Source organism: Lathamus discolor, chromosome Z (assembly GCF_037157495.1).
Source record: "Lathamus discolor isolate bLatDis1 chromosome Z, bLatDis1.hap1, whole genome shotgun sequence".
Taxonomy (NCBI): domain Eukaryota; kingdom Metazoa; phylum Chordata; class Aves; order Psittaciformes; family Psittacidae; genus Lathamus; species Lathamus discolor.
This window is the reverse complement of record NC_088909.1, coordinates 30493066-30517107: the sequence shown is the minus strand read 5'-3', so window position 1 is coordinate 30517107 and position 24042 is coordinate 30493066. Positions and strand designations below refer to the sequence as shown.

General features: G+C 39.5%; 1 protein-coding gene across 1 annotated transcript in view; it reads left to right on the top strand.

Moving 5' to 3' along the window:
• Positions 1–24042, top strand: part of ADGRV1 (adhesion G protein-coupled receptor V1) — a 273612-nt gene that overhangs the window by 93329 nt on the left and 156241 nt on the right. The window contains exons 70-81 of the mRNA XM_065661610.1: positions 238–381; positions 1664–1835; positions 2178–2313; positions 3575–4419; positions 6806–6923; positions 7684–7855; positions 10397–10639; positions 17399–17806; positions 19004–19188; positions 20365–20614; positions 20788–20927; positions 22516–22676. Coding sequence (XP_065517682.1) covers positions 238–381; positions 1664–1835; positions 2178–2313; positions 3575–4419; positions 6806–6923; positions 7684–7855; positions 10397–10639; positions 17399–17806; positions 19004–19188; positions 20365–20614; positions 20788–20927; positions 22516–22676 — 2974 coding nt within the window. The remainder of the gene's footprint in view (positions 1–237; positions 382–1663; positions 1836–2177; positions 2314–3574; positions 4420–6805; positions 6924–7683; positions 7856–10396; positions 10640–17398; positions 17807–19003; positions 19189–20364; positions 20615–20787; positions 20928–22515; positions 22677–24042) is intronic.

Genomic DNA, 24042 nt, shown 5'->3' with positions numbered 1-24042 from the left:
TCTATAAACTCACATTCCAAAAAATACTGGCAAATCGCATTCACAGTCGATGTTTTAGCTGTATTTCTTTTGAGACACATAATCAACAAAACACTTGCCTTGAAAACACTGCTTTTTTATGCTAGTGGAATAAAACCTGCAGGTTGTTCTGATACTTAATTCTTTGAACTGGTGGATATGATGTTTTTTAGTGGAATTAAATTTCTACCTTTTTGCTTAAATTCTCTCTCTCAAAAGGCATTTATTCCACTGGGCTTGAATTTTACTCTGGAACTGACTAATGTAAGCCTGGTTAGGGGAAGTGCCAAGGATGTGCCTAAAATACTAGGAAAAGCAAAGTCAACTATTCTGCTTGTTCCTGAGGAAGCTGCCAATTCACAGGTCAGTAGACTGGCTGCAGTGTAACACTTCTACGACACCAGGAAGGCGTGCTCCATTACAAAAGATAGATGCTATGAAGATTCAACTGGCTTCTCAAAGTTTTCAGTTTTGCAACCAATTTAATGACTGACAAGAATTTTCCAGTTATTACTTGTACTGTATATTTTCTTTTTTTGACACAAATTTTTACAGAAATGTGTTAATATAGTTTGAAAATGTCTCTTCATCTATAAAATGAAAACAGTGTAAATACTATAGTTAGTTTATATTTTTGTTTACGTGAAATGGAAGTTCTCAGGCTTAAAGGAAAAGGACTAATTCTGGACAATATTATTCCTTTCAGTATAGCAGCCTTGAAGTAGGTAACCACATGTATGCAGTAATAATGTGCAAAATGAGATGTAGGTCATGCTGGTTTTAATGCAGTTGACAGTATATCTGGCTAATCCCTGAGTAGGAAATTCTCCATTTGTCTACTTTGCATGAGAGTGACAAAAGAGAATTTGCCTATTCTGTGTGCTACAGTTCCTGTTTTGTATGTCAAGCAAAGGCCATAGCATGCTGAGTTTTTCTCTCTTAGTGAACAAAAACTCTTAATAAAATGTTTTTTAATGCTTTTAATTGTCTTGAAGCATTGTTCTGTCTTTTAATTTGTAATTGAACTTAAATAGTTCTGTAAACACTGTTTACTACCATACATCCATTTATCATTGCTTTTAGAATGTAGAAATTATCCTTTAAGGCCCATTTGCTGCTCAAAGAAAAAGTAGATCACACTAGTAAGAATAATTTTGTGAACAATGTTGTGTGGCAACAACTTGGTTTTTACTGGATGCATGATTAATAATTTATTTTAGACCTATGTTTGTAATTCTATACAGTGCTACAGCTATTGCCTGGGAGCATTAAGGGCAGGTGGTTTGTTTTTCTTTTAACCAACAGACACAGAATGCTATATTCAGTGTTTTCAGTGCTGAAATGTAAGTCATACTGGTTCCTTTTCCATGAGATGTAATTCTCAGAAATCTAAGATTTAGAAGTATTGTTGAATAGTTATAAAGGAAGCATGTGTGTATACATACACACGCACACATATATATGTATATACGCACATACATACATGCATATCTACACATATAAATACATCTATATACATACATACATCTACATGCATGCATAATTATTGTTTAAAATGCCTATTTTGCAAAATATAGTATGCTTTCACCTATGTCATTGCTCATTTTTATTTCATACTCTAACAAAATCTACTGTGTTTCCACAGGTTGGATTTGAATCTGTGATTTTACGACTTGCAGACATTGTAGCAGGGACAGGCCAGGCTGTCATAACCAGAAAAGGAGTTTATGGCTCTGTAACAGTTAGCTGGATTTCAGGATACCCACCAGACCTAATCACTGACTTTGCTCAGCCAGGCAATATTACTCCTCAGTTTGGTAAGTACTTGTTCGAGGGAGGAAACAGCTATGAAAGTTGCATAAGTGATGATTTCACCTTTTGATTATTTGTACGTCTACATGCTTCCTCTGTTAATGAAAAGTTACTAGAATGAAATTTTGTGGTCTAATTTTTATTTGAGAGGGATGTTTATGAGCAAAAAAGGAACTAAGCTTCATAGAGACATATCTTGGAGGCAGGCGCAATGCTGTGCCCCTGATGGACAGCTTTATCAATGTGGATTTCTTCCTAAATGGAGTCGAATTATGACTCAAGTACCTACCTAAGGACAATTCCTATTTAATGATTTTGACTTGTGTTCTCTCACTCTTTTCCTTCAGGTACTGTTGTATTTTCCTCTGGTGAGCAAAGTAAAGTAATTTCATTTCAAGCTATTCCAAATGTAAATAAACACGAGTCATTTGCCATCACTTTAACAGCAGTGCACACCAATGTGTCTGGTGGGGCTTGCCTCAGGTAAGGATATTACTTTTGCATTGCAGAGATGCTGTAAGAATTGCAGCCTGTGTATAGGCATACACCTCATACAAATCCCTATTAACTTATAGGTAGGTAGGAAGTTGTGACTTCTTTGATAAATTTGTATGTCTTCTCTCAGGTTGAAATAGCGTCACAGTGCTGCAGATCTGATCTAATCAGAACAGAGCTTTTCTCCAATTCCAGTCTATTCCATATCACTAGGATTGAAGGTGCCTAGAATGTGTCTAGGATTATGGAGACATTTAAGAACCAAGATCAACAGTTTTAGCCAGGAAGATGAAGAATAAGTGCAACTCTAACAGTCTTCATTAGTGTCCCTAAAAAATCCACTTTTAGAAGGTCTTAGATAATAAGCATTATATAAAATAAATAAAATGAAACAAGAATGCTCTGAAAATACCTGATTTATATAAACATCCCTTTAATTCTTAAAAACCTAGCACAGGAAGTAAAGCTGACCATTATTTTGAAGGCTTTATTTTGAAGTGGTTGAAGGAGTCTAGTTTGTTAATGAAAATCACTCACTGTAATTGCAATGCCATTTGGTAGTTGCTATCACTGAATAATGGGTCAGTTCTATAGACAAGTGTAAGACCCAGGGTTTAGCAGACAGTCCCTACGCTTATTTTGTTAAGAAGGAAATACGTTTAATATGAACAAAGTAGAGCTTAAATTGATACTGATAATAGGGCTCAGATTTGGTAAAAATTACTATGAGTGATGGGGGGGGGGGTGGAGTTAGTATTTCAAAGCCCCACTGTAAGTCTTAAAATAACTTCCCTTCCTTCTCTAGCTTCCTAGCTAAAGCTGAAGATCTGCTAGCATCTGTCTGCTCCACAGTTTTCCCTTGGTACAGGAAGATTTTCAGTGGTTAAAACTGGTATTACTCAGAGTGGCTGTATTGTATTATGTCTCTCTCCATTGTGTCCCCAATAGAAAGACATCATACTTTCCTTTGCCTCTCCATTGTCTCAGGAAGACCCTATTTTATTTATCCTTTATTCTGTATCCTGTGCTGACTCAGGATGCATCAAGCCTGTGGACAAATGTTTTATCCAGTCACAGCAAAAATTAAACCTCTTTGGATCTTGCTTTTCATTTTTGCTGTTGCTTCCCTCTACTGTTACATATTTGTTACAGCCATCACTGACTGTTCACTGGAAATGATTCTGCTTGGGTGTTTTACTTTTCAAACTTTGCATTTCCTTTCTCACCTTTGATATCTTTTCTGTTTCAGATCCGGATTTACTGTAGCTGAAATTGAGCCAATGGGGATATTCCAGTTTGCTCCTAACTCAAGATCTATTTCAGTTGAAGAAGATGTTCAGACAGTCACACTACATGTCCAAAGACTGTTTGGTTTTCAAAGTAATCTCACTAAGTTGACATATCAGACCTTTCCAGGAAGTGCCAAACCACTAGAGGACTTTATACCCATCTACAATGGAGAGCTTATTATTTTACGCTTTCAGAAAACTGCTGTGATAGAAGTATCAGTAATAGATGACACTGTCTCTGAAATGGAGGAATTCTTTTTTGTAAATTTGACTGCTGTGGAAATTTTAGATATTCCACCTGTAAATCCTGCCTGGAGTCCACGTTTGAATCCAGCTTTCAGTGTTGCAACAATTAATATCCTGTCTAATGATATTCTTCATGGAATACTAAGTTTGGGGCCAGAGTTTACTTATGTTGAAGAAGATGCAAACAACAGTAGCCCCAACACAGTGGTCCTTCATATCAGAAGGACCAAGGGGTTTACCGGTGATATTGAAGTAACTGTTAAAACGTTTGGGGGAGTTAGTGCACAGAGTGGAATAGATTCATATCCTTTTGGAAATGCTTGGAAATCAAACTTCACCTGGGCAATGGAAGGAGAAGATTTTGAAGAACAGTCAGTCTCTTTGACTTTGCTGGATGGAGAAAGAGAAAGCAAGGTGTCCATTAAAATTTTTGATGATGATGAGCCTGAAGGACAGGAATTGTTTTATGTTTTCCTCTCAGATCCTGAATGTGGAGCTCAGATTGTGGAAGGAAAGGATGAATATGGATTTGCTGCTTTTGCAACAGTGATTATTGCAGGTAATATTTTCTTCCCCCAGAAAAGCAGTAAGTACAGCTGAGTTAAATAACAGTAAATAACTGTATGTTCTAATGCCAATTTTCCTGTAAAGATTGGGATTCTATTTGATAAGCAGGGATTTTTATTTCCAAATCTTGAGTTCCAGATCAGAGGGAGGAAGCATGTAATGTACGAAGCCCACCATGGATCCTGTAGCAACGTAGCTCAACATGTATTTATAGATGCTGCTTATCTCTGTTCTAGTCCTGCTTTACTTCAGGAAGGGAAAGGCTAAACTTGAGTGTTTTTCTTATAGATGTAAGCCTTGCAGGTTTGGTTTTTTTTTTTTCTTTGCCATTTCTTTGCCATTGAGGTTGGACTAGAAGATATCCAGAGGTCCCTTCCAACCCTAATGATTCCATTATTTTTTCAGTTTTATGTTGTATGGAGTTTGTACGAAGTATAAGAAGCAGTTTCTGGTTTTATTCTTTGATACTATGCAGTTCATATCTGCAGTGTAGTCCTCTGATTCTGAGGACGGAGGGTAGGAATGGACATTATAGACTCAGGGGAGAATTTTTCTTTCAGTCACTGTATGCTATTGAGACTGTCAATACAGTCATACTAGCACTGTATGCTAGTGATGTCCGACCTCCAGTTTCACTTGTCTTTTAGATATCCATCAGACTTATCAAATGAATATAAACCAAGTTTAACCACAATATAGCTCAAATTTTAGAAACAAGTTGGGAATTGGAACAGTTCAGGCTAATCAAGAAAGTCACATGTAAGGTCCAACATTTACTGAAGTTTTGTGTATTTAGATAGTTTTAAGAAAACAAGGTAGGTATTGACAACCAAGATGATACTGTGCTGTTGGATGCGCGTATGCAGCAACCAAGACTGTGTGCAAAACCAGACAGTATAAAACAAGTTCCCTTCATGTGCACCATCTCTAGAATCCACCATGCAAGTAACCAGTGTCCTGTACATGCAACTTCACCAAAGAAGTATGTGCATAGGCACAGGTTGGAATTTGAACTTGCGCTGAATCCCACAGAAGTGTATTAACATCCTCTAGATCTACACCCTGAGTACAATGAGCACATAAATAAAGACTGGGAGACAACTTACATTAAGCACAAAGGTCAAAGCATGTATCTGCATTTAACTGCATAAAGATACTACAGGCTGAATATTTGTGCATCCACATAAGCAAACATGCAGTTTCTGTTAATCTTCAGTGTATATATTGACATTTAATAATCACTGGGTCAGATGTAGACTGCCTTTTCAATTGCAGAGTAAAGCCATCACTACCTGTAAGGAGAAATCCTCTACAAACAAGATTTAATGGAACACTGTGCAGACATCAGTTCCTCCTCATTAACTCTGGGGTTTTTTTAACTTTTTTTTTATCTCTACTGCTGTTTTGCTGAAGTTATTTACATTCCCATGAGGACAGTGAAGTATTTTGCAGCTCCCTAGTTCCACACACTGAATTAAAGATGCAGGAGAAAAGCTGATGTAACAATCTGGGAAAATAAATTAGGGGTGGGATGAATAGGGAAGCTGAGGTCATATCCTTGGAAGCCCATCTTTATCCCATAACCTGCTATGTCAATGTTGTCCATCTAGGGGCATGCTGAGGCCCATTCTTATTTAGAAAGAATATGTTTTACGTGTTATCACAGACTCACAGCCTGGTTTGGGTTGGAAGAGGCCTTAAAGCTCATCCAGTTCCAACCCCACCTTCTACGATACCAGGTTGCTCCAAGCCCTGTCCAAGCTGCCAGGGATGGGGCAGCTACAGCTTCTCTGGGCAACCTGTGCCAGTGCCTCGCCACCATCACAGGGGACAACTTCTTCCTAAGATCTGATACGTAAATCTACCCTCTGTCATTAATGCCATTCTCCCTTGTCCTAAGCCTAATATAGCAAATGTAAAATAATATGGCTGAAGTTGTATCTCATTAGGGCGTTATAAGCAAGACTTTTGACACTTTTCTGGACCACTGTAACACCTAGTCTCTTGAAGTCAAGGGATAAAGAATTTGTTCAGTTTCCTAAATGCTTCCAAATATACAAGCTTATGTGCATAGATCATGCCAGCACTCTCATAAGGAATTTACTTTTAAAAAGACTTATTCTACTGGTTAGAATAAAATTTAGAAATTACAACATTTGAAGTTTTAGATAAATATGGATTGTAAATTAAGAATACAAATATTTTTAAAAAAGTACTTGAGGCATTCCCAAGTGGTACTTTGCAGCATGCTTTTGACACTTAGTTGTTTTGGTTTTTTTTTTTTTTTTTTTTTTTTTGCAGTTATCCATATAAAAATCGTAATTTAGTCTCCACTTAACTTTCTTGCTAATTACCTTCATGGTCTATTTCCTATGTAGGAAGTGATCTCCAGAATGGCATTTTGGGATTCATGCCAGAGGTACAAAGTGGTCTTGTACTTGATGAAGACTCAGAAAACAGAGAGGTGCTGCTGATTGTCACAAGGCAACCAAACAGGTACAGGCAAAAGCTGATTCAAGTGCTCTTCCACACTCTGTAATATGCTGCTGTTAGTGGAAGAGGTTATGATAAGATTTTATAATAAATCTTTGCCTTTCACCTTCTTTAATAACTTCCCAGAATTTGGCAAATAGGTTTTTCAGTTGTGAATGTGCTTAGGTCTGTCACTTACTGGTATAAAACAAAAATGGAAAAACCCAAATATTTTCCAGTTTACACCATGAGACAGCAAATGTGAAGGTTTTGCTTATGATAAAGTATTTGCACTGCTAATGGTGTAAGTCAGATTCTCATCTCCCTGTGTAACAGAAGTAGGTATGAATGCTAAAATGAGCAATTAAAAGTCAGTACTATACTTAGGTCTTCACTCACACAGATCCTGTTTTTTTCTAATTAACATATGTATGTTGCATACTTGTGTTCTTTAAACAGATATGCTCAAATACTCTAAGTTCCTGAAGTTTATAGGAAAGACAAATTCTTCCTGGCTTTCTAGGCACACGGTTACACCAGTGTCTTTTATTCAGCTAATTTAGTTTTCTGAAACAAAAATTGAGAAGGATCTGGGTGCCTGTAATTGCTATATTTTTTTCCTCTGTTACTTTCTGGCAATGGAAACGTATTTTAGAGGAAGGAATTTAAATAAAAAGAGAGACATTTTCATCTTGAAGTAGATAAGTTCTGAATAATAACGTGTGTTACCTCTGTCATTTATGTTTCCTTCTTCAGTATATGTACGCTCTTGATTTGCTTATAGGGCTTTTGAAGATGTGAAGATCTTTTGGCGTGTGACATTTAATAAATCAGCTGTTGTCCTTCTGAAGGATGGCATGAACTTGGAGAACGAGCTTGAATCTGTGCTGGGAGCCACTACCTGCATGGCAGGACAAACAATGTGCAACATCTCCATTGAAATAAAACCTGATAATGTAAGTAATAATTGCTCATTTATGTACAGTACTATGATGCTGAACTGCAATTTACCAAGGTGAAAACCTCTGATCCAGAGAAGCTGGTGTGCAACCTGAAGTCTGCAAACACATTTTCTTCTGTAAACACGTGTTTATCTACAGGCTTGTACTACCATTATTATGATAGGTAAAAAGCTGGGAAGGAGATGAGTATTTAGTTCAAAGAGTAAACTGCAGATCTCAAGAGTTTTATAGAACAGTAAAAGAAAAAAGGAGTTAAAAAAGGAGTTATTTCAGTGACTTACATATTCAGGTCCTGGACTCTCATCCTTACTCAGCAAATCTTTCATGTATCAAAGCACTTCTTAGGCTGACTTATGGAAAACACCTCCTGTAAGTAATAACATCTCATTCAACAAAAAAACTTTTATTGCAACTTGTGCATGATTTTACATGCCTAAATCTAGCTCAGTGATCTGTGAAAACTCTACTCAATCATAAAGCTGCATAAAAATCTGTCACTGTGCACATCCAGCTTGTGAGCAGCGAAGTTCAATTTAGCAGCCATCATCCACTAAAGCTGGCTGGCATTTGTCAGTCGGGTATGCCTAAGCCTAAGAGTCTCGAGAGGCCCAGATGGCACTCAGAAATACATACATCATTGAATTAACACAAAGTACAGCATTCAGTCATTTTTACTGAAAAGAGAAGGAAAAAAATATTTTTGTGTGAACACCCAGTGGTTACGGCAGTCTCCTAAGAAAGGAAAGATTAACGCTTGCCATTCTTTCAGAATGCAGCAATTGAAACTTTCCAAGAAATTATCTTAACAGCTACAGGTTACTGGCAAAGCTGAAGTCTGGGGAATAGAAAAGGACAAGATTCTGATCACATTATAGAAAATAGCGCAAGACGTAGGATGTGGGAAATAGTGATTTCCCACTAGAGAATAGGGTGCATTCTCTGAATCCAGTAAGAGGGCCATTTTCCCTCTTCATCTCCAGATGTTATTTTTACATTACAGAGTTAATGAATAAAATATATAGATGATGAGACATCGGCTGCCTCTCTGGCTAAACTGGGATTTCGAAGCATTTAGTCCAAGGGAGTGAAATCATTAATTAATGACAGCAGTGCAAGAGCTGCAGAGACATTCAGTTGTGTCACATGAAGCACAAGCATGTGCCACTCTTAATAGGTGCTAATGGAAGGCTTAAGTTCCTTGTGGCATTCAAGTAAATTTGTTCCTGTCATCAATTAGTCAAGATAATTCCATTTAGAGAATTTAACAACTCAGTTAAAAATATATGCTATTTAAAACACCAAGTATTTACTAATTTTTCTTCTAGTTCTTTCATAAGATAGCTTATATATCTGTAGCAAATACATTATAGAATTATGAAGTCGTAAATACATTCAATAAATATTTTATGGTTTTATGGTATGTTCTAGCTTTTACCTAGAAAGTTTTGACTTGGTCAGCTGTACTGACGTTATTAGCTAAGAGCTAAATCCTGCTTACCTAGGATTACAGCAAGATTTCTAAAAATCCAGAGCTAAAACAAAGAGCGGTATTAAAAAAAAAATAAAAATTGTCTTCAGTGATCATAATTTTTTTTCTTGTAATGCTATTGTCTTCTGAAGAAATAAATTTTTGGCAAGTTTGCTGCTTCATGTGTGCATGCACTAGGTACAGATAACATATTTTCAATGATTTCTGTAATCTTAGTAATCACAAGTCTATTTCTAAACATGTTTGCATTGTAGGTACAAAATCAAGGATGAAGTAGAATGCCATATTGTAATTTAATGCTGCTACCATATTTTCAGCCAACAAGCATTATGAATGCAGGATTGACTAGGCTCATTCTTTTACTTATGAACATTAGAATTCAATGCCTTGTTTTCCAAACCATAAGCTCATAGTTCTAAGCTTTATGATTTTCAATAAATTCAATTACAAATTAAAGTCTACTGAAGTTTGCTTGACAAAACATGCATAAACATATTAGTGTTTAAACACTAAGGCTGTATGTAAAATCATAAAGTTTTCAGAACTTTATGTGAGTTCAGTACTCGAATACAGTCAAGTTAGTTAGTTTCAAAACTGCACATTTAGACTTCTGTGCAGCTTTTCCATGGGTGAGTAGGTGTGTACATGCCCTTTTGTAATACAAAGAAAATGAAAGAGCAAAATCTTAACAAGATGTACATCTACTTAGATCCATAATCTGGAATATGGAGCTATTTGATAGTTTACTCTCATGTGTTATGCCTGACTTAGAGCCACAATACATGTAGTATATAAATAGCTACTTTACTGCAGTAAATTCCATGTGAAAACCTGAGATTTTATTATTGTACATGAAGAGTGTTGCCCATTGCAACATTATTTTTAGGATATACATTTATTGTACTTAATGCATGTTTCAGGAAGCAGGCTTCTGGTGTTAGTACAAGTAATCCATTGTGGATACAAAAAAATATATACATTTTTTGAAGCTGAAAGTAATTAGTAGGTCTTATAATGATATGAAAATCATTACACCTCACTTACAGGTTCCTGAATTTGAAACATATTTTTTTGTTGAACTGTATGCTGTGAGCACAGGAGCCGCATTGAACAGCAGTGCCAGATTTGCTTTTGTAAAAGTTCTTGAAAGTGATTCTCCTCATGGTTTAGTATATTTTGCTGTGGGATCTCGTTTTGCTGTGGCTTATAGGAAGACAACTTTAATCACTCTGCAAGCGCTTAGAGATTCTAGTACATCAGTAACCACAATGGTTAGCTACAGCATGCAGGTAAGACTTATTATTTAAGTTATTATTTGTATCATTAAATCATTGTTCATTCTCTAAAGTGTTATTATAATTAGCTTTTTTTTCAGGAAATAGTCAAACATTTGCTGGGCCTAGATGGTCTAGCTTCTTTGGGTTTCCATTAGTAAAAAGACCTTGTTCTCACTGCATTGTCAAGAGAGATTTTGTTGATACTACCCTTCCAGGAGTCTCAAAGGCCATGGTCAGTCAGGCATTAAATACATTTCTTTGTTGTAAGGTTCTTCTAAGACTCCAATTATTTTAAGGCTTCTTTCTCTGAAGTTAACTTTTACCATGATGGGTATGACTGCAAGATTCAGATACCAACACACTGTCTGTGTTTGGTCACAAATTTATTAATGCACAGCGTACACTTAAGAAAAAATACTCTTTCACTGAATTTTATCCCATGTTCTTGAAGTACTAATCCTGACAATTATTCTTCTGATTGACTGAAAATGCAGTATGGTAGAGTCAATTTTATAATCGCCATTCAATTCTGTTATGTTTATAGCTGTAACACCAGACCCTACTAACTGCTGAAACTTTCATCTCTAAACAAGTACCTCATAATTACTGACTAATGATGAAGATTCTCCTTTTGCTGAAACAACACAGCTGCAAAAACATGATTCCTTCCACTTCGTTACAGCTGTGAACCCAGCCTCAAGGGCTTGGGCAGTGGCTGCAATAGGGATTCCTCCAATTGCTATTGCATTGGAATAGTGCTTAGACTGATCTACCTTGAATATGTGGGATTTTATAGAATGACAGAATAGTTAGGGTTGGAAAGGACCTTAAGATCATCTAGTTCCAACCCCCCTGCCATGGGCAGGGACAACTTACACTAAACCATGTCACCCAAGGCTCTGTCCAGCCTGGACTTGAACACCTCCAGGGATGAAGTATTCACAACCTCCCTGGGCAACCTATTCCAGTGCCTCACCACCCTAACAGTAAAGAACTTCTTCCTTATATCCAGTCTAAACTTCCCCTGTTTAAGTATTAACCTATCCCACTTGTCCTGTCACTACAGTCCCTAATGAAGACTCCCTCCCTGGCATCTTTACAGGCCCCCTTCAGGTACTGGAAGGCTGCTATGAGGTCTCCATGCAGCCTTCTCTTCTCCAGGCTGAACAGCCCCAACCTTCCCAGCCTGTCTTAATACAAGAGGTGCTTTAGTCCCCTGATCATCCTCGTGGCCCTCCTCTGGACTTGTTCCGACAGTTCCATGTCCTTTTTATGTTGAGGACACCAGAACTGTGCACAATATTCCAAGGGAGGTCTCATGAGAGCAGGATCATCTCCTTCATCTGCTGGTCATGCTCCTTTTGATGCAGCCCAGGATACGGTTGCCTTTCTGGGCTGCCACTGCACAATGAACCCCACTTGTGTTCAGTTTCTTATCAACTGACACCACCAAAGTCCTTCTCTGCAGGGCTGCTCTGAATCTCTTCTCTGCCCAGCCTGTAGCTGTGACTGGGATTGCTCCAACTCAGGTGTAGGACCTTGCACTTGCCTTGGTTCAACTTCATAAGGCTGGCATCAGCCCACATCACAAGTGTGTCAAGGTCCCTCTGGATGGCATCCCTTCCCTCCAGCGTATCAACCGAACCACACAGCTTGGTGTCATCGGTACACTTGCTGAGGGTGCACTCAATCCCACTGTCCATGTTACCAACAAAGATGTTGAACAAGACAGGTCCCAACACTGGTCCCTGAGGGACACCACTCATTACTGGTCTCCAGCCGGACATTGAGCTATTGACCACAACAACTCTTTGTGTGCGGCCATCCAGCCAGTTCTTTATCCACCTAGAGGTGAGCTATCAAATTGATGTCTCTCCAATTTAGAGACAAGGGTGTGGTGGGAGACAGTGCTGAATGCTTTGCAGAAGTCCAGGTAGATGACGTCAACTGCTCTACCCCTGTCTATCAGTTCTGTAGCCCCATCATAGAAGGCCACCAAATTGGTCAGGCAGGATTTCCCCTTAGTGAAGCCATGCTGGCTGTCACCAAGCACCTTGTTGTTTTTCATGTGCCTTAGCATGCCTTCCAGGAGAATCTGCTCCAAGATTTTACCAGGCACAGAGGTGAGACTGGTCTGTAATTCCCTGGGTCTTCCATTTTCCCCTTCTTGAAAATGGGGGTTATATTTCCCTTTTTCCAGTCATCAGGCACTTCAGCTCACTGCCATGATTTTTCAAATATGAGGGGCAGTGGTTTAGCAACTTCATTTGCCAGCTCCTTCAGGACTCGCAGATGAATTCTTTCAGGTCCCATGGACTTGTGCACATTCAGGTTCTTAAGATGGTCTCGAACCAGATCCTCTCCTACACTGGGCCTGAGGACCTCATTCTCACAGTCCATGCATCTGCCTTCCAAGACTTGGGCAGCGTGGTTAGGGCATTTGTCAGTGCAGACTGAGGCAAAGAAGTCAGTAAGGACTTCAGCCTTCTCCAAATCCAGGGTAGCCAGTTCTCCTGATAGCTTCTGGAGAAGGCCCATATCTGTCTTTTATTTGCTTATGTACCTATAGAATGCCTTCCTGTTATTTTTCATATTCCTTGCTAGGTTTAATTCTAACTGGGCCTTAACTTTCCTAACCTGGTCGCTAGCTTCCTGGACAACATCCCTGTATTCTTCCCACGCCACCTGTCTTTGCTTCTACCTTTTATAAGCCTCTTTCTTCCCCTCTAAGTTTTCTCAGCAGCTCCTTACCTTCCAAGGATGTCCCCTGGCCCTCCTGCTGCACTTCCTTCTAGTTGGGACGCAACACTCTTGAGCTTGTAGCAGGTGATCCTTGAATATCAACCAACAGTCTTGGGCCCCCCTGCCCTCTAGGGCTATATCCCATGGAACCTTACTAAGCAGGTTCCTGAAGAGGCCAAATTCAGCTCTCTTGAAGACCAGGGCAGTGAGCTTGCTGCACGCTCGTCTCACTGTCCTGAGGATCTCAAATTCGACCATCTCATGGTCACTGCAACCAAGGCTGCCCTGGAGTGTCACATTTCCAACCAGCCCTTCCCTGTTGGTGAGCACAAGGTCAAGCATGGCACCTCTCCTTGTCGGCTCCTCTATTACTTACAGAAGGAAGCTGTCTTCCACACAGTCAAGGAACCTCCTGGATTGCTTGTGCCAGGCCGTACCATTCCCCCAACAGATATCAGGGTGGTTGAAGTCCCCCAAGAGGACAAGGGCCTGTGAGCGTGAGGCTGTTCCTACCTGTCTGTAGAGTGCTTCGTCCACAGAGTCCTCTTGATCAGGCGGTCTGTAACAGATCCCCACAGTCATGTCTTCCGTTGCTGTTCTCCCTTTAACCCTGACCCACAAACTCTCTGTTGACTGCTCACCTGTCCCCAGACAGAGTTCCATACTCTCCAGCCTATCAGTTGCATAAGTAGAAACTCCCACTCCCTCTCTGCCAGGCCTGTCTTTTCTAAAGAGCCTGTAACCTTCCATTCCAACACTCCAGTCATAGGAGCCATCCCACCATGTTTCTGTGATGCCTATTATATCATACCCCCATAGACATGCACACACTACTAATTCCTCTTGTTTGTTCCCCATGCTATGGGCATTTGTATAGAGGCATCTGAGCCAAGCTCCAAATGAAGCCGGCTCATTGGCTGGTGTGGCTGGAATATCTCTGCATCACTCCAAGCATTTATTATAGATGTTGGCAACTGACTGTGTGTGTTGGGATGGAATGATGTCCCCCTCCCCCAACACATCTAGTTTAAAGCATCCTTGACCAGTCTGGCAAGCCTCCTACTAAAACCGCTCTTCCTTTTCGTTGTCAGACCAGCTTCCCCAGCCCCCAGTAGACCTGGCCTACTAACTTGGGTCCTATATTCTAGATGTCCAAATCCCTGACTGTGGCACCACTGTTCTAACCATTTATTAACCTGGTCAATCCTCCTAGCCTTTTTAGGGTCTTCCACTGTACCCTGGAGAATTGATGAAAAGACAATCTGAGCTCCAGAGCCCCTAACCACCTCTCCCAGGGCTCTGTAGTCCTTCTTTATGTTCTCCAGGCTACTGCTATCTATATTGCTAGCACCCATGTGGACTATTAGAAGTGGGTAATGGTGAGACTTACCAGACCAGGCAGCCTCTCCGCAACATCCCTGATCCGAGCCCCTGGTAGGCAACACTCCTCCCTTGAGACTGGGTCAGGCCGACAGATGAGTGCCTCTGTTCCTTTCAAAGTAGAGTCCCCTACCACTATGACCCACCACTTCTTCCTCGCAGCACCAGTAGAGATCTTCTTTACTGGTGCATCAGACAGCTGTTCATGGTGCAAGTGTGTTTCCTCGTTAGCCCCCTGCAGGACAGCAAAGGGGTTGTGGGTGGGGACAACAGATTTAGGAGGAAGCCCCTTGCTTTTAATTGTTCTTTTTCTCCTTTTTTTGTTTTTTTTTTTTTTTTTTTTTGTTTTGTTTTTTTTTTTTTTGTTTGGGTTTGGGGTTTTTTTGTTTGTTTGGTTGGTTTTTTTTGTTTCTGTTTCCCAGCTTCCTGGGTTAATGCCCTCCTTCTTCCCTCCATGAACTACAGGGGACACTTGAGGCCCCTGCACAGTTTGGGCCTGGCGCAAGCAGTGCTGCTTCCTCTCAGCTTCCCTGACACCTTGCAGCCCATTGACAGCGACCCGCAGCTCAGCCCCTGCCGCAGGAGGGCCTCCACCAGGGAGCACTGAGCGCAGCCCTGCCCGTTGTGCACCCTCTCCTCACAAGCCCAGCGCAGGCACCCTCTGCACTCCGAGCTCTGTGCTGCAGCCTCCCCTCCCATCGGCTCTGTCTGCGTGCCTACCCCGGCCACCGCCAGGGCAGAGCTCCGAGGCGGGCCCTGGTCATACGGCGAGTGCTCACTACGCCTCTCACCTGCCCGCGCAAACTGCCGCAAACCCGCGATGCTTGCCATGACCCTGGTAGCCTTCGCCGCCTGGGGCAGGTTTTTACCCACTCAGGGCTGGTGCCGCCGCTCCTGGCTCCGCCCCCTGTGAGTCCCTGCTCGGGTCAGCGGAGCTGCCGGCTCCTGGGCAGGGCCTGTCGAGGGCTCGAGGCTCCCTCGGTGGTTGTCGCCGCTCTGGGTTGAGGCTGCTGGACGCTGAGCTTCCCCCCGCTCCGGTGCTGAAGGCGTCCTCTCTCGAGCTGCTCCCCTCAGCAATTCCATTAGGCCTAAGAGCATTATTTATGGGGAGGGTTTTTATAGCAACACATTGTTGCACCCAGTGTGCTCACCCTTTATAACGTTTTGCATTCTATTGTTACATTGAATACATACCTATTTTCACTACACAGGTTTGCATGGTGTTTCCATGCATTTATTCTACAGTAGCATGGCAATGTTTTAGTTAGATTGTGTAGTAACAAATTTTTACACTGTTTCCAGGTAATAGTTCATTATAATTTAAGCGGAGAAGAAATTCCGACTGTCCAGTGTACGTTTAGGCTAAAGTTGGACAGTTTTAGCTTTCAAGGGTGCGTGGCCAAGTGCCAAAGTATTGGTACCTGTAAAATAACAGGTCACAGCGGACAGGAAGCATGAGGGCTAACTGGAAACAGATGTTTACATCATTCCAACAAAGGTTTATTAAACATTGTTCTTGTCACTAGTTCTGTTATTATCATTTATTTTCCTGTTTCCCAATTATAAATTGGGAGGGATAAATGAAAGGAAACTTCTCACTGGAACTGGCACAGAAGATGGGATCATGTGCCAGGGCAATTTTAAACAGATACACGCTGCATTGGTTTACCAAGTTCTCCTGTGAACTCCGAAATGTCTGATTTATTCTATAAGTAAACGCTACTACTTAAAGCTAAATGTTTTCAAAATTGTAGTATTTCCCTAATAAAAATCCTAATTTTTTACAGTAGGAGGGCTTTACTTAAGAATGAGTATATACTTGTACTTATTAAATTAATAGATACAATTGAAAAATCATGCATTTGAATAATAGCCCAGAATGTTAGTTTCTGCTTAAGGAAAGTTTATTACATTACCAGACATAATATCAAGGTTATGGAAACTGACAAAAAAGAGCAAGAATGTGAAGAAAGCAGCAATATCTGCAAAACTCATGGAAGGTAAAAATAGTGCTTCATCACAGAGAAATGAGGCTGTTTAGCATTCCTGAATAAGTTCATCTTTCTGCTTTGCATGTGAATTCCATAGTGGGGTGTTTTTGGTTTTTTTTTTTTTTTTTCACCTTTAGACCAAAATGGATTGTTCTCATTTTAATTATTTACACTGGGACTGAAAATACCATGAATTGATACTAGTTTGGGCACAGATTTCCAAAACCTATGCTGTGTTTTTGTTTAGTTTTTATATGTCTGTGATGCCTGTCTGTACCTTGAACTGAGGGAGTTCGTGCTGCAGACACAAACTACATCAACCCCTCCTTAATTCACGTTATGAATGTGCTAACATTTTAGTAATATCTGTTCATCCAGAAAAGCTTTGTGATTTTTGTTCGGGAAAAGCAAAAGAGGGATCCTGTTTGCTATTGCCAATATATATGATTCTTCTCCTAGGTTGTCACTGACTACAAGTGACAGATCACAGTTTCATTTAATGCAATCATGGTATCATTCTTAAGTGCATTTTGAAAGAGGACTTCTTTTTTACATATTTAAATTTTACCCATTTAAAGTATGTGTGTTCTACAGCAGATGGTTTTGAACAATTTTATCTATCACAATGTCACCTAAACCTCTTTTGGTTTGTTTTAAGGAGCTACAAAAACCTGAATCTATTGGTCGGACATTCGTATCTCCAGCTGTGGCAGGGCAGGATTTCGCAAGATCTGAAGGTTTACTGACTTTTGAACCTGGGCAGAGAAATGCGTTTTTGGATGTGACACTGACCCCAAAGACAGGATCTTTACACCCATTTCCTAAACGTTTCCAGGTTGTACTTTCTAATCCCACAGGCAGTGCCAAAGTAGATGATGTGTATGGTATTGCTAACATCACAATTGTCTCAGATTTTGACTCCTTGCCAGTCTGGGGGCTGATTGATCAACTGCACCAGCCTCTTGATGACACCATTTTACACAGAGTCCTCCAGAATCTCAATGTCAGAGTGGCTACAGAAACTACAGAAGAGCAGCTTACTGCTGTGATGCACATCATAGAGAAGGTAAACCTCTCCTGCTCTTTCTTGAATGACCAGTGACTTTAAAAAGAGCATAAAACTATGTGTTTAGTTGTAACTGGCCTGTGTTACAGGCCTGTGACAAGATCAAGGTTAGCATCCTCACCAGTGAGTCAGGCGCACAGAACAGAAAGGTAACAACAGAAACTGTGAAGTCCTACTATCAAAGGAGATGAAGCTGGGGACAAGAAAGCTGGAGAGGGACTATGGACAAGGGCCTGTAGGGACAGGACAAGGGGGAATGGCATTAAGCTGACAGAGGCTAGATTTACATACTAGATTTTACGAAGAAGCTCCTCCCTGTGAGGGTGGTGAGGCCCTGGCACAGGTTGCCCAGAGAAACTGTGGCTGCCCCATCCCTGGCAGTGTTCAAGGCCAGGTTGGATGAGTCTTGGAGCAACCTGCTCTAGTGGAAGGTGTCCCTGCCCACGGCAGGGGCGTGTGACTGGAAGAGCTTTAAGGTCCCTTCCAACCCAAACCATTCTATGAGTCTCTGATTCTATGACTATGGTTTCTTGATTTTCAGGCCACATCTTTGTTTGTTTTAGCCCTGGCACAAGACGCTGAGCCCAAGGTTTGGTTGTATCTTCACAACTCACTGTAGTCAACACACAACCAAATCCTGCAAGGGCCAGCTGAAGTCTGCTGTTCTATTAATCAGGCGTGCAGTTTGCCTTTCTCCCTGCAGTAGCCTGGGGAATCAGGTTGGCAGGGTAATTGACCACTTCAGTATTACATCAAAACTCTGGGACTAGTTATGTCTTTCTGGCTGTTCTGGACTTACAGAATAAGGCACAGAAGCTGGAAAACGTTTAAATACATAGACACAAAGCAGTATAACAATATTCTTGAACAGTGTTTTGTCTGTGTTGCTGTTTTGACACAGAATACAGAAAATAAGGGCAAAGATTGTCAGGACTCAACAGTCCTTGATTTGTGAAAGAATGAAAACGCCACATGGTTTCTTTAATAACCAAATCCCTATTAATAAGCATATCTTTATGTAGTTCTGATGCATCTCGTGCCCTGGCAGCCATGATCAGAAGGTGGAAAAGATATTCTGAACTGTCAGAATGAACACTGGGATAAAACTGTAGGCTTACTAAACTGTTCGACATGAGGAAATGTTATGAGCAGACTTCTGCACATGAAGTGTTGTTTGATTTCTTCTCCTCTCATTAGGTTACAGACATAGGTGAAAAACAGTTACTTACTGATAAAAGTAGAAGTCTTTTCTATGAGATACTCTGTGCTCTGGCTAGCCCAAAACGTGAGGACACACGAGGATATAGCCTGCTTGCTGGGGTGACTGAGAAGTTTGCTTTTTCCCTGTTAACTGGGATAATGTGTGGATCACCAGGAGAAAGGTTAGTAAACTTGAATTCATAATATGTTTTAGAAATATGTGACAACACACAAATGGCTGTCATCTGTCACCTACATGGAAATGCATTACACTGTGTCACAATCAGACAAGCAGTATACTGGCACTATGAGCTGGTGTCACAAATAACTGGTACAAAGATCCAGTGTAGCTATGGGAGTAGGAATCAGGACATATTAAATCAACTTTGGCTCACATACTGCCTGGAAAATATTCATTACTCTTATTAAGAAAAAAACTATGTAATTCTATGATGGACAGCTATGTTCTAAGACTTAGAGGAGAACCACTAACCCAACATTTCTCCTGGCATTTTGTAATTTCTGCATGTTTTGTTTTGCTCACTTGAACATTATTTACAATTTTTTAAATGCTAAGTGTACTTTTCACATTTCGTTTCAAATTGGTATTTCTGTCTGCAAGTGCATAAAACCCTGTAGTCAGGCTTATGGGCAGGGGAAATAGGTGACTGAAGAAATACACTACACCCTTTTGTGAGTCAGATGGTTTAAGGCAGTGAATTCTCTCTGAATTTCTCCCTCTGTGAATCTATTAAACAACTCGTAGTTGAATTTAGGAAAAAAATTATTTCTTTTTCCCCCTCAAAAAATCAACGTAGTTTAGATTTCAATCATAGCTTGTTTTGAAGATATAAATTTTCTTGCCACATCCTAAATTGTAGGGGGTATGAATCCCATCTCAGCCAAAAGACAGTAAATGGAATAAATATCAACACTGTCCTGAACAGTGTCCAGAACTTGAAAGTTAAAATTCTTTATTCCAAGGTTTTTTGCAACATTGGTTGGGAAAAAGACGTAAAGCAAGATCATACATTTTAATGTCTCATTCTTGTAGATTAATCTCTACATCAAGTTATAAAGATGAGTGTTATGATAACCTAGTTTACCATGGAGGGGTTTCGTTTGCAGATCATAGTGAGCAAAACCCAGGGGAGGGGAAATAGAGAAGCTGAAATACATAATCATTTAGCCCCTGGCTTTATCACAGAAACTGAAACTGTTTGTCAATTAAATGTCATAAAGACTAGAAATTATGAAGGAATAAAATATTAATCACAAACATATTTTAGAGCCATTCTGTGAAGAACAGTGAAGCTCACTTCCACTTAACCACCTCTATTGCTTTTCCAATTCAACAGAGGTAAAAATATCCTTGACAGCTGCCCGTACATTGCAATAATGGCTCACAACTGGTTTCCTCAGCAAATCAATGGACACAGATTTGATGGAAAAGATGGGGATTCTATTCAAGTGCCTGAACATTTACTAGACGTCTCTGTTTCATTATCACATCCTCAACGAGAGAACTGTGAATCTGTGCAGTTCACAGAATACAGCAGTCAGCAGTGGTTCATTACTGGAGATAAAGAACTTGCCCTGAGGAACAAGGTTTGAAGATAATGCAATTTATTTTTTCAAGAAATTAGTTTAATATAGATATTGCTCAAAACGTCTTAAATATATGTAAAATAATGTGAACATTTTCGTGTTTCTGATTAAAATGCAACTAACTGTTGCATTTTAATATTAAATTTGTATTTACTTTGTGCATGTTGTTTCAGGTTTTTTCTATGAGTTTGAAGGGTCGGAGTTCACAGCCTTTAAAAGATAACAGTGAAGTCATTTATCGGATTTATGCTACAGGAAGTCGTATTGTTCCACAAAAGTCTCTATGTCTCCTCTGGAATCAAGCTGCTGAAAGGTTATTTTATTAACCAGTTTAGTTATCCAGTTTCTACCATGAACCTGTGTATTTGCCTAATATGTGAGAACTCTGATTAGATCATTTGGAAGTATAAAATTATCCATTTTTGGATGTGTGTTTTTTCCTTATTTTTTCTGGCCTTTGTACCAGCACATAAAACTTTCTGTATAATAAAATGCATAGTTATTCTAGCGCAGAAGTTTCTCAGTCTTCTACTGCTGCCATTTTTTCAGCAAAATACCATGTAGATTCTATAATGATGTGTTAGACAATTCTAACAGGCCACAAGTTTCAGAATTGTATCACTTCATTAATATTAATGACTCAAGTCCACTCTTAAAAAGTAGAGAACTAAACCTGCCTCTCTGGTATTGCTTCAAGCCACTGACTCAGAATGTGTCTTATTTGCTGTTATCCACTCTTTTATTTGTGTCTGTGAAAGACACTGTGTAAGTGAACCAAAAAAACTTGTTAAGGGGCATCTTAGGGATTTATCTAGACCAGTATCCTGCCTCCAGTAGTGGCTAAAAGTAAATTCCCAGGGAACAATAAGACCAGGACAAGTATAAATAGTAATTCCCCTAATGCTATACTCTCTAACTGTGTTTGCTGAATGTGATTTTATGTATTTCATCCCAAAAATGATTATCTGTCACAAACTTGTCCAGTTTTTCCTTGCACCATCCAGAATTTCAGCATGTCTTTTGGCAATGAGCTCTGCAGGGCTATTATTTTTTGACAGAAAGGCCATCTGCAGCTGCTAGCTTAAATTGATGTCTCCTGGTTTTTAGAAGAAATGGTGAGCTGATGGTAATTTTTCATTCTTGTTGCTACTCATACCATTACAAACCATAAATAAACTTTTTCTGTGTATACTCTTCAATGCCCCATTATTTGTTTAGGCTGTCTTCCCTGTTCACACAGTATAAATGAATTTGGAGAGAATGATATTCTGTGTCCTGCTGAGATTTAGTTGGTTTAGATATGATTTCATTCGACTGGCTGGATTATATCAGTCTGTTACTGATATATACTATTTCTCTACAGAAAGGACATGCAGCAGAATGTACCTGTATTCTCTCCTTTTGTCTAGCCACTGTAGTACAGAACAGATGTGATTTCCACTTGAAGTGGCTTAGGATGTCAGCTGTAGTATCTTTTTTTCAAAATAGTTCAGCAATACTGAAAGAAGACAAAACACTAATTTTAGTTTCAAAACAACAAATAGCAATATAAAATGAAGTGTTCTCCATAATGGGGTAATGTATTTTGCAAGTTAAGAAAGAAACTATTTGAAAAGCCAGGCAAACCTGTAAATCTTGCAGAAATTTTAAAAATATGGCCACAAAAATTCTAGTATGGAAAAAGGTATTCATTATCATATATTTACAATTATTTTTACTCATGAAAGTAAAAAAAAACCCCAAAATCCCCAAACAAGCTATGTGCACCTGGAAGATTATACAAAACATCTATGCTACAGTTTAGAAAACTTAGTATTTCAGAAATACAACAGCTTTCAAGCATACTCAGCATATAAATTACACAAATCCATTTCCAACTTTGTTAATCTTTTGTTTTGCAGCTGGCTGTCTGATACTGGGTTCTGCAAAGTGACAGATGACTCGTCAGACTATGTGGAATGCTCTTGTTCTCATATGTCCATTTATGCAGTTTATGCCCAAACAGATAACTTGTCTTCATACAACGAGGCTTTTTTCTCTTCTGGATTCATCTGCATTTCAGGTCAGTTGGTTTAAGAAGTCTCATTAATAACAACTGAGGACCAGTAAGACTGATTGATTTTGAGCAATTTTATTAATTTATGACAGTCTCTGGAGGGCTGTTGAAGGAATGTTAACTAACTTCACGGTATTAAAGTTGCCATTTGGTCTGGTATTTGCACAATGACAAATTTTGCCACTTTTGGAAAAAAGAATCCAGCAAGTATGTTTCTTTGTGATGCTTTATTGAACCATATAAAAGAGAAATATGTTATTTATTTGGGAGAGGAAACTTAGAAGACCCAAATTCACCAGTGTCTCTAGCAGCAGTACAGTTGTCCTCAGTGTCAAATCTTTTAGGTGCTTTTCTACCTAGCCTGAAAGTTTATTGACAGTTTTAGTTGGCAGTTTACACTCAGAAGTGGTAACTAGAGGGAGACAGATTCCATGTCATGCATGTAGAGCTCCATTACACTCTGCTGCCTAACTGCTACCTAATGTCTTCGTAGAAGCCTGAGAGTTTAACCTGTCAGAATCATGACTCCATTGACAGGTACAACAGCATTTGCAGAAGTCCCCGAATGTCAGACAGGAATTAGGAAATCTGAGTTTTAAACTCCATTTGGCTTCCAAAGAAGAAGGAAACTACAGCTTTCATACTGCAGTCAGTTTACTGTTATGTTTCAGGCAGTCCCACATGAAAGTAAATTTTTCATCTTGTGTTGATAGGCACTGTGGAAGCAGGAACCTGAGAGTAAAATGGTCACTAAGAAAATATGCTAAAGAGACTCTTAGTATAACCTTAAGGCATTGAAATGGGGTCTGGGACAGCTCCTTGTGAGGTTTATGCCCTCTATACTAGACCATCAGTGTATAACAAAAACAGTGCAATCACCTGAATCCCCTGTTTATGCCCTCCCAGCAAATTGCCTTAAGGGGCTAAAGCTAAGCTCCTTAACTGTTTTTAAACCACAGCCATAAAAAAGAAGACAGGGAAGAAAACCCTCTGTTTTTCACCTACACCATACAAATTGATTGTTTTATGTAATAATGAAAGAAATTTTTAGCTGATAAAAAGAAGCAGATTTTAAAATACAGCTAAGCTTCTTAGATTGTGTTAGTGAAAGTAAAAGACAAAGTATAATAAATTAATGGTTTACAGAAAAAAAGTAAATTCATGAGACAAATACGCAATAGAATGCAAAATTATATAGAAAATGAAGAAAAACCCAACAAAGTAACCAAATACACTGTTGACACTGAAGCTAAGAGAAATATTTTGCTGAACTGGAAGGAATAAAGACCTGCAGAACTGGTCGTTTATTGTAGTTGTGTCATAATAATGTATTTAGAAATTAGAACAGTTTGGCCTGGTTAAGTGTTTGCCT